At 37.3% G+C, this 11,749-nt stretch overlaps 1 protein-coding gene across 1 annotated transcript in view; it reads left to right on the top strand.

Annotated features, from left to right (window-relative positions):
- IFT80 (intraflagellar transport 80) overlaps window positions 1–11,749 on the top strand; it is a 114,411-nt gene that overhangs the window by 60,750 nt on the left and 41,912 nt on the right. The window contains exon 9 of the mRNA XM_003794148.3: window positions 744–923. Coding sequence (XP_003794196.1) covers window positions 744–923 — 180 coding nt within the window. The remainder of the gene's footprint in view (window positions 1–743; window positions 924–11,749) is intronic.

Below are 11,749 nucleotides of genomic sequence, written 5' to 3'. Positions count from 1 at the left end.
CCTGTCTCCAAAAAAAGGTCAACTATAGGCTGTAAGTTTGGATGAATACAAAGATAGAAAGAGATTATTTATATAAGTTTAGTCAAATAAATTAATCATTCTTCTAGCAAATATATATGTTATATCTGTAAAATGAAAAAAAATGCATACTATTGTTTTCTTTACTCCCATATACACAAGAATCTCTTTTGTTGGTGCTTATTGATATCTCTAGATAACTTTCTCAGATAGGTTCTAGGAGAGGTTAAAAAATAAAAAAAATATATGTGAGAATATATATGAGATATTTAGTTACACTGTATGTTTAGTTTCAATTTTTAGGGACATTCTTGAAATATTATAATCAGAAATCTTTAGATATAAGAGATATAGAGACTGAATAGAGCCTTAAGAATTAAAAGTAAGATAGAGGTCTTTATTGTTTTTTCTACAGAATCTTTGTGTTTACCTGTGCAGTATTATTTCTTAAAAGTAATAATGTAAATTAAAATGATATAAGGTTTTAGAAGTTCTTGAGAGATATTATACACTGTTGTATCATGTTATTCTACCTACCTTGCACTTTAAGATTATGTCTATGTCTTCTGTTCAGCACACTGTAATTTATTAAGAAAATTTATTAATAATTCCAAAACACAGATACATTCTTTTAAAAATTATCTTAATATGTTATATACCTGATTTTTAATTTCTTTAACTTTTTTTATCAATAAATCAATTTTTCTTTTTTTATTCTTCCCCAGTGGTCATATACTTTAGAAAAACCCAACACTGGCAGCATATTTAATATCGCATGGTCGGTTGATGGCACTCAGATTGCAGGAGCCTGTGGAAATGGGCATGTTGTTTTTGCACACGTGGTGGAGCAACGTTGGGAGTGGAAAAATTTTCAAGTTACGCTAACTAAAAGAAGGACTATGCAGGTATGATTATGTTCCAAGTTTATTTAAACCTGCTGCTTCTCACATTAGTTCATTATATAGAGCATGGAGTTATCTTTATTAATTATATTTAGTCAAGTTTATAAAAATTCATCCACATTAAAAGTATTTTAACTATACCATTAGTCACTTTTTCATAATGTAAGACAAGAACTTTTCACTGGAATGGAACCTGAATACCCAAAGATACTTCAGGTATGGGTTTAGGACAGAGTAAGTGAAATTTGAAGCACTTTGAAAATATATGGATTCATTTAAGAAAGGATAGAATAAGCTGTGACAAGTAGGAGCACATTAGATTTAAGAATGGAGCTGACTCTCAGGCAGGCTGACCTGCTAGTTACTGACAAGTTTCACTTGTTTTACTTATTTATAATAGAGTGAATTTCTTTAACGTAACTTAAAAACAATTTTTTTTGAGAATTACCTAAGACAAGTTCAAATGGGAAAATGGTAGGAAGTTCTTATTGGGTTAGGAAGTATAGGTTCATGGCTGTAACAAAAGACAGATTGCAGGAAAAAAACATACAAATTGATTTAATGTAAGTTTTATATGACACAGGAGCCTTCATAAGGAAATGAAGACCCCAAGGAAGAGTTAAACCTGTGTGCTTTTATAATGGGTTTGATGAGGAGTGGACAATTGCGGAGAAGTGTGATAGGGCAAAAAAGGTGTGATCTAATGATAATAGGCTGGGAGAAATTTAGCAAGACCTGTTTAGACTCTTTTCTGTGTCCCCGCGTCTTCAGAGATAAGCATGTTCTTTTCCTCCAGGTATGGGGAGGGCACCTTTTATAGGAGAGTTTTATTACTTAGTTAAGAGAAAGATTAAAAAATTCTTCCTAGGTTTTATGACCTGCATTAGGGGAGAAGGGCAGCAGAAGGCCAGAGTGACCTTCCTGCTTCTGTTTTCTTAAATCCCTTTAGCTTAAAATAGTCAACATGCCATGCTACCATATTTTAGGATAGTGTATCCTCAACCCCATCAGATGAAAACCAGGTAATTTTGAAGTGAAATATTTTCTAGATCAATATGAGAAGGTTGGGATGTGGCAATGGGAGATGGGGAAAATGTTTTATAGATCAGAGAACATCCGTGAGAGGGGTGTACTAACTTGTGAGCTTCTTAAGGGTGCAGGTACCCTCCTTGCTCCTCTTGTCTCTCCTATGGGGCCTCTAGACCAGCACCTTGCCTAGATTAAATGCTCAGCAGATACATTACAAATTAGAAAAGGATGCTAAAGACAATGTGCTAATGCAAATCCTCTCCCAAAGAAAGGGGACTCCCCCTTTCTTCCTCCTCTTTGTATCAATTACCTCTATCTTCAGTATTCATAATGCACATTTTTGTAATTACTGTAAAAGTTTGGAAGCATGTGTCAGGTGATTTCTTGGCAGGTTTATTCAAATATTCTGTTAGTACAAGTATCCAGATTTTTTTTAATTCGGATAATGTCACCAGATTCATAATATTAGATACATTATACTTTTTCTTTATTCTGTTTACTTATTTTACATTAAAAAATTTTTTATTTGGAGAATTTATAACATATACAGAGTAATACAGTGATTCATTCTCCAGCCCCAATAACTGTCAATTTTTGATCAAGCCTGCCCATATCTACTTTCCCTCTGCACTGATTATTTTGAAGGAAATTCAGACATCATCTTTTGTCAGTAAAAATGTTAGCATATACAGCTAAAAGATAGGACTCTTTGTTATAATATAACCACAATAATATAACCACAATTATCATACCTAAAGAACAATGACAATTCCTAAACATTATCAAACATCCACTAAATGTTCAAATTTCCAGTTGTCTCCTACATGTCACAATTTTTAAAAGTCTGTTTGTTTGAAACAGGATTTAAAATGGTTTACATAGTTGCAGTTGTTTTAGTCTGTAAGTTTCCCTTCCATCTCTGTATTTTCCCCTTGCAGTTTATTTGTTGAAGAAACCAAATTATTTGTCCAGCAGAGTTTCTCACAGTCTGGACTCTGCTGATTATACTCTCGTGGTGTGGTCTGACGTGCTCCAGTCTTCTGTACTTCCTGAAAATTAACGGTGGGATCTAATGATGGCATAAATACACATTTCACCTAATAAGCCTCAGAACTAAAACATTACTTACATTATCGTGTGCATGATAAAGAATACATTGAATTTTCTTCTAACCAATTGGTTTGGGGCACGATCATTATTTAGTGCATGACAGCCAGCTAATATAGTATTGCTAAAATAAGTGCTAGCCTTAAGTACAAAAATGCCCCAAGATGAGAATGTATCTAAGAAGAAGAGTTTTTCGTTCATAATAAATGGAATAATCCTAGCAATTATCTCATCTTGGGGCATTTTTGTACTTAATTAACTTAAGGCTAGCACAGCACTTATTTTAGCAATACTATATTAGCTGGCTGCCGTGCACTAAATAATTGTGCCCCAAATCATCTGGTTAGAGGGAATTTCAATGAATTTTTATGTGACATAAAATGAACCATGGAAGTTTTTAATGACTTATCTAATCCGAATTATCTCTGTACTTAAAACAATGTTTGTAAATAATGTTTAAAAGCTATAGAACTAGAAAACTATTTTTATTTTTTTAAAGAGATTTTGCTCTCTCAGTGATTATAAACAGTTGACTGACTTTTTGTTTTTGTTATGAATTTTTGATAAGTTGGACCTATTCAGTGTTTTTTCTTAGAATGATTTTATTCACTCATTCAATGGATATTTATTGAGTGATCTTACCTGGATTGGGCTAAGTGATGGGGAACATGAAAGTGAGTAAGGCAGATTTGGTCTCTGTTCTTAGAGACTTCTCATGAGGCAAGCGAGTAAAGCAGAGCTAGACTCTGTCCTAGTAACTCTCTGCAGGCATTAGCCAGGCAGTCTATGCCAATTGCTGCCCCTCCTGGAGCAGATGTCTCTGTTATCTATATGCCCTTCAGAGGGTACGTGCTGGACCTATGTAGTAACTTTGTAACTTCCCTAACCTTCTGTCGTCTTTGAGGACAGGTGGCCCTGCACCAAGGGCATGGGGCAACCTGACTTTTCCCTGAATCACAAGACTTTCACGTGTACCCAAGCCCTAAAATGTATAAAAGGAAGGCCAGAGATTGAATCAGTGGGCTCGGTTTTGGGGACACTAGTCCCTCTAGTCTCCTGGCTGGTGAATAAAGCCACTTTCTCTTCCAACTAGTGCCTGGGGTCTTTTGTGTGTGTTGGCTTTTGCTACACTTAGTACCTTCAAAATATTTTTGTTTTTTTCTTTATAAATTCCACTGAAATGGATTTACAGTGAAAAATGAAGGCTAAAATGAAACTCACTGACTCACGTGAAGTCAGGAGATAGATTGACATGCACCCTTGTTGTTTTAGAGCTCAAATAATGTCAACAGGACTTAATAACTTCCTCTTCCTGGACCCTTCTTTTCTTTGTCTCAGTTCTCATTTTCTTTATAATTTACTTTGTCTTCAGAAAGGCTCTCTCCATTTTGTGGCCTTGTTAGCTAACATTCTATCAACTTTAAGTTCTTCTGTATATAGAGCAGGTTTTTTTCCCCCTGTTATTCTAGCAGAAGTCTCAGGCTTGGGTCAAGTGCATTTAGTTGGGAAGAGGGAAGGTAAGATGAGACAAGCCTAAGCTGAACTACTTAGTCACTGAGAATAATGGGAGGAATGGTTTCCCAACAGAAGATCAATGCATGTTTACCAGAAAAAATACCATTTGATTTTGGACAGACAAAAAATGACAGATATGCACTATAGTTTTGCCTTTGGCTGTTTAGCAGCCAAAGTAACAGTATCAATTAGTTAAGTTTATCACCCCTAAACTTAGTGGTTTGAAATAGCAACATTTATCATCTCTCAGTTTCTGTGGGTCAGGAATACAGGTGAAGCTTAGCTGAGTCCCCTATTTCTCAGTCTCCCAAAGGCTGCAATCCAGGTGTTGACCAGGGCTTTAGTTTCATCTAAGGCTCAACTGGGGGAGGATTTGCTTTCAGTCTGACATGGTTGTTGGCAGGATTCAGTTTACCAGGCCTTTTGGACTGGGAGGCCTCAGTTTCTTACTGACTAGAGGTTGCCTTTAATTCCTTGTTTGTGGCCCCTTTGTAGGGCAGCTCACAATTTGGTGGCTCGATTTATTAGAGCAAGAAAGTGGAAAGGACCAGAGAGAGGGCAGGCAAGATGTAAGTCACTACTTTTTATAACCTGAGCTCCAATGTGACATCTCATCACTTTTGCCATATTCTACTCACCAGAAGTAAGTTACTAGGTCCAATCCACAATCAAGTGGAGAGATTTATACAAGAATATGAATACCAGCAGGTGGAGATCACTGGGAACTGCCTTCTAAGCTACCCTCCACACAGAACACACCCTTATATATATGTATAATTCAGAAGTGCACTACTTAACTCCATGTAGCTGTTCCTATGCAATTGAAAACAGACCCATCCCCTCCCTAAAAGAAGAGAACCTAGACTTCTGCGGTTATTACATCTAGCTCCAAGTCTGTGGTCTAGAAAACTATAAACAAATGCGAATTTTAATTCTTCTCCTCTCCTATCTTCTTCCTCATATTCTGAATTTACAATGATGAAGGGAAAACAGGGTGGCTGCGGTGAAAATAGTTTAGAAAATGGGAAAAGGGAAAACAACACACAGTGATCAGCAGATCCCTAGCTAAAATCCAGTTGGCCAGGAATAGCCTGAGAACTGACTTTCTTAGCAGTAGAGTTAATTGCTTGGTCCATTTGGCAGCTCTAGTTTGCTTTTCTGGGAAGACTTCCCTATGCATTTGGGAGGATTCCCTTTCGGGGAGCTGTGCTTTTTAGCGGCTCATTTTCTTCTGTTGGAGGTGGGGTCAGTAGGGACTGAACAAATTGTATTCTTTTGTTTGCCTGGTTTAGAGTTTTACAATTCCTTAGACTTTGAGTTGGTTTTGGTTAATTTGTGTTTCATTAACCCAGAAACCAGAGACCATGTTGAGTCATGATTGTTAAATCTATACTTTGACTTGGCAGTTGCTGTTGCCCTCCAGTTTCCCTGGACCTCAGCTTTTGTGGGACACAATAGTCTAGAGTGACTTAGTCTGTCTTGTCCTATAGGATACAGTCCAGTGGATAACTCTTCCAAAAGAGATAGTTGATGTCTTTGTTAGGAGGAAGTGCCTAGTGGGGGCAGGTGGAGGGGTGAGGTGTTTCTGGGGTCTCAAGCTTACCTGTTCTTTCCTACCGCTTTCTCTTCAGCATGGACTACAGATGTGGCTTTTAAAGTTCAAGAATTTCTGGTTCTTAGTCACTTTATGTCTTATAGATAAGCACTAATAATAACTGTGAGGATGAAATGTGCTAGTGTATATAAAACAAATAAATATAGCTACTGTTATGAGATTGCAGATATGTATGGAATTAAGAGACTGTTTTGGAAATGTGCAAACAATTTTTATATTTGTGTCAAACTGAGGAGTCTAAATATTGTGCTCAGGTAGAAGTGTTGGTGATACAAGTATCAGATTAATCCTGGAGCTGCCCTGAATTGAAGAGAGTAAGGGTACATTTTAAAATTCAGCCCAGAATATTTCTGATGTGGGATTCACCATCGTTTTGAAATTACCAGAGTGTCTTCAGTTTTGTCATTATGAGTAGGATGTTTCATTCTGGTTTGGTTCTGAAGTACCAGATTTACAAAACAAAGGCGGGGAGCATTCCTCCATGTGAAGCTTTAGGCAAATATGCGTTTTAAGAAATCTTTATAATTTGAATAATGGTAGAGGCCAATACAACTGGATTTTTAAATATTGAATTTTCCTAAACGTCTATTAACAGTCAGTTTGACTGGATAGCATGTTGCTATAAAGAAACTTAACATATAACTTCCCTGGAAAACGTTTATATCATTCCATTAGCTTTAAAATGTTTGTGAAATTGGCTGAGCACGGTGGCTCACACCTGTAATCCCAGTCCTCTGGGAGGCCAAGGTGGGTTTGCTTGAGCTGAGGAATTAGGGACCAGCCTGAACAAGAGCGAGACCCTATCTCTAAAAATAACCAGGCATTATGGTGGGTGCCTGTAGTCCCAGATACTTGGGAGCCTGAGGCTAGAGAATAGCTTGAGTCCAAGAGTTTGAGGTTGCTGTGTGTTGTGACATCAAGGCACTCTAACAAGGGTTACAAAGTGAGACTCTCGCTCAAAAAATAAAATAAAATAAAAAAAGAAAGAAAGTTTATGAAAGAAGATAGCATGTTGTATCTTTAAAAATGTCTTTGGGAGCTCAGACTTCTGGTGAAGATGATGGTGTAAGTTCATACAGGGAGGGAAGAGATATACTTTTGGTCCCAAAAAGATCAATAATGTGAATATATTAAATATATGTATTTTTAAAAAAGACTTATGTGGTCTCAAAAACAAGATAAGCATCTCTGTGGACCAGAAACATAACAAAAATGCAAGGTGCAAAGTGAAGTCTCTGGCCCGCCTCAGGCCAGAAGCTGGCAGGCAAAGACAGCAAGAGGGGAGCTCTCACTAGCTGTGGGAACTCGCAGTACTTACAGTGTGAAAAGGGACTGGACCCAGGTCTCCGAAATCAAAGCCTGGGAATCTGTGAGGAGGCTCTGTTCTCTCCTTCCTGAAAGGATACCTAAAAAAGCACAGCCACCTACTTGGCGTGTAGTTGTAGGCCTGGGAAATTTGGAGAGAGACGGACAGGGCACCTGCATGTACAGCCTGCCTAGCCCCCAGAGACACCTCATCTAGACCTAGAGTGTGCGGTACACCCCTGCAGCACACGGTACACCCCTGCAGCACACGGTACACCCCTGCAGTACATGGTACACCCCTGCAGTACATGGTACACCCCTGCAGTACACGCCCAGGGCTGTGGCCTTGCCGACAAAGCTCAGCCCTTTCACTAAAATCATGCTTCTCAGTCTTGTTCTAATTAAAACAGCTGATTTCCTGAGAGCAAGTTTTCTCCTATAGCCTCCTCAAATTGAGATGTTTTTGTTCTATATGCTTCATGTCACTGGTCTGAAGGTCGGAGAAATGTCTTCCTTACTCCCCATTGATGATTCCAGACCACTGTGGCCACCATAATGGCCTCCTTCCTGAAAACCTCCAGCTCCTTTGAAATGTCTGTCATCAGGCTACTCCCTCTCTTTGCAGCCATGCCCCACATGACTGAAGAGGTAAGCAGACGTGGTAGTGTCCATCTTGCCATTAGGCCTTGCCTTGCTCTTTTTAAAGACTCTTTTAAAAATGTCTATAAAGAACTATTTTCATTTTAACTTAACCAGAATAACATTTCCCATTTTCCCAGTTTGTCTCCTAATGTCTTTCTACAGTAACACATCACTTATCTCCAATTCTTTTCTAAATGCATTTTAATAGGTTTGTTTGTATCAGGAAATAAAGTCCCATATTGCATTTAGTTAATTTAACTCAAGTCTTTAAAAGTCTGAAACAATTTCTCCTCATTTATTTACTTACAGTTTACTTGTTAAAGAAACCAGGGCCTTTGACCTGTTGAATTACCCACATTCTGTGTTTAGTTGATTGCATCCTTGTGGCGTGCTTACATTCAAATGTTTGTGTATAGCATTTCCTATGGTCTGGTTATTAGGCTCAGAGACTTAATAAGCTTTTGGAGTCTTGATAAATATAAAGGATACTTTATAGGTGATGCTGTACAATTCCTGCGTCGTATCAGGAGGCACATACATGTGCTTGTCCCTCTTTCAGTCATGTTAAGATTGATCAGTGTTTTAAGGTGTTATGAGCCTTATTCATCTATCATATTATTTTTCATTGGGCTTTTTGCCCTAATGTTTTTAGCTGCCTTTTATGATAGTTGTTTGTGTCTGTTTTTCATTGGGGGTTATAAAATAATATCATAATTCTGTCATTCCTTCTGCATTCATTTATTACCAAGAATTCTTCTATAAAAGACTTTGCCTCATCAACCATTTGGTTACCCTCATGAGATGAGACAAATGTTGAATTATTTTTCTTTATTTACCAGTTGTCAGATAATGAATTAGTTTCCTAACATGCTCAATGAGTTTCTTTTTGGTGTTGTTGATGTTATCATTACAAACGTGTAGATTTTAACGTTTTTTATGTTTTTCATCCCACTATAGTCATTATTCTTGTTAATGCTCAAATTGTCCCATCTTTGACCAGCTGGCTCCCATGTTCTTTTGACATGATTTAAATTAATTTCCTTGCTTTTTGGTGTGAAAAGATGTTCCAGGATTCTTATGTATATTTCCCATTCAGACATGGAATCAGCCATTTTTCCAAGAAGGTCTGGATCCTTTGGAGGGAAATGTTATTTAGAGACCACAGTTGGATGCTATGGGTGCCCATTGCTACTGATTGGATCATTACTTTTAAATGTTTTGGTTTTGACAGATAAAACCACTTCTTGAGTTTATTTACATTAAGGTTCCTAATTCAAATTTAAGGTTGTAGAGTTTTACTGGATTTTTTTACATGCAACTTTAACCTGACAAGAAAATTTTGGTTTTTAGGATACTATATTCTAAAATATAGTTTTAAAATAACAATATTAATATTATTCTAATCATGTTACTGAATGCTGTTTATGATTTCTTGATTTTTTAAAATAAGGAAATTTATATACCTTTATATTCTTTCCTGTAGATCATCCTCATTCATTTTACAGTTGTATAATATTCCCCTATGTGAATGTACCATCATTTAGTCAACCTACCCCTATTAAAAGACCTTTGGCTATTTCCAGGTTTTTGCTATTACCAATAGTGCTGTAGTAAATTGCCTAGTCATATGTTATTTCATAGTTTTGCTTGTTTATCTTTGGGATTGAATTTTAGAAATGAGAATGCTGGTCAAAGAGTATGCAGGCATGTGTGGAATTTTGCTGTCTCTAGTCATAATAATAATATTTTGGTGAGAATGGGAGTTGGGCAAATGATAGTAAAAATATGATGTACCTATTTTAGGCTGTTTGGACTGCTATAACAAAATACCATAATTTCCATAGCTTAAAACAACAGAAATTTATTTCTCACAATATTGGCGGCTGGGAAGTCCAAGACCAGGGTGCTGGCAGATTTAGTGTCTGGTGAGGGCCCACTTTCTAGTTCATATATAGCATCCTCCCTTGGTAGAAGGGGCAAGACAACTCTCTGGGGCCTCTTTTATAAGGACAGAGACCTTGTGACCTAATTACCTCCCAACCCCCCATCTGCTAATATCATTACTTTGGTGATTAAGTTTCAGCATATGAATTTTGAGGATACAAACGTTAAGACCATGGCAATGCCTGGTAAGTATAAATACTTTGAAGAATGGGACATGATCAAGTTAAAAAGCTTCTGCACAGCTAAGGGTGTAACAACTAAAGCAAACAGACAGCCTTCAAAATGAGAGAAGATTATTTGCATGCTATGAATCTGAGAAAAATCTGATAACTAGACTCTACAGAGAATTCAAATTAATCAACAAGAAAAGAACAAACAACCCCATTTATAAGTGGGCAAGAGACATGAACAGATACTTCTTTGAAGAAGATAGATGTATGGTCAAGAAACACATGAAAAAATGCTCATTGTCCCTAAATGATCAGAGAAATGGAAATCAAAACTCTGAGATATCACCTAACCCCAGTGAGAACAGCCCATATCACAAAAGCCCAGAGATGTAGATGCTGGCATGGATGTGCAGAGAAGGACACACTTTTACACTGCTGGTGGGATTTCAAGCTAATACAACCTCTATGAAAAGATGTATGGAGAATTCTCAAAAGAACTAAAAGTGGACCTTCCATTTGATTCCACAATCCCATTGTAGGTATCTACTCAGAAGAAAAAAAAATTACTTACCACAAGGACATTTCCACTAGAATGTTATTGCAGCTCAATTAACAATTGCCAAGACATGAAATCAACCCAAGTGCCCATCAACTCATGAATAGATTAATCAACTATGATATGTGTATACCATGGAGTACTTTTCAGCCATAAAAAAAGGATGGAGGTTTTATGTCTTTTATATTTACCTGGATGGAGTTGAAACACATTATTCTTAGTAAAATATCACCAGAATGGAAAAGCAAGTATCCAATGTACTCAATACTAACTAATATGAAACCAGTAGATAAACAGCTACATGCCCACATGAAAGAAAAATACAAGTATATTGTAGTGAAGGGAAGGGGAAGGAAAGAAGGGGACATGGGAGGCAGGAGTGGGATTGGCAAGTTCTCCACTAGTATGCACAAAGTCAGGGTATAGGGTGAAGGGCTGAACTACAACTTGAACTTTACCTTAGAAACAAAAATAAAATAACCTAAACCCTCATACAATCTGAAATATTTTTTAAAAGGAGTTTGACTTTATCTTCCTGTCTTTCTTTCTATAATCTTTCATTGTTCATTAATGCTGTAATTGTCACATTGTCTTTAGAAACATGATACTTTGAGGAGCATTTAAAGAAATATTAGCTGGGGCTCAGCACCCATAGCACAGTGGTTATGGTGCCAGCCACATACACCAAGGCTGGCAGGTTCAAATCTGGCCCGGGCCAACTAAACAACAATGACAACTGCAATAAAAAATAGCTGGGTGTTTTGGCAGGGACCTGTAGTCTCAGCTACCTGGGAGAATGAGGCAAGAAAATCACTTAAGCCCAAGAGTTGGAGGTTGCTGAGAGCTGTGACAACATGGCACTCTACCGAGGGCGACAAAGTAAGACTCTGAATACTAGCTGGTACATGGGGTGTGGTGGCCCATGCCTGTAATCCTAACACTCTGG

Source organism: Otolemur garnettii, unplaced genomic scaffold, assembly GCF_000181295.1.
Source record: "Otolemur garnettii isolate 467f Iridium unplaced genomic scaffold, OtoGar3 scaffold00076, whole genome shotgun sequence".
In the NCBI taxonomy this organism is placed as follows: domain Eukaryota; kingdom Metazoa; phylum Chordata; class Mammalia; order Primates; family Galagidae; genus Otolemur; species Otolemur garnettii.
This window is presented reverse-complemented; position numbering and strand designations above follow the sequence as displayed.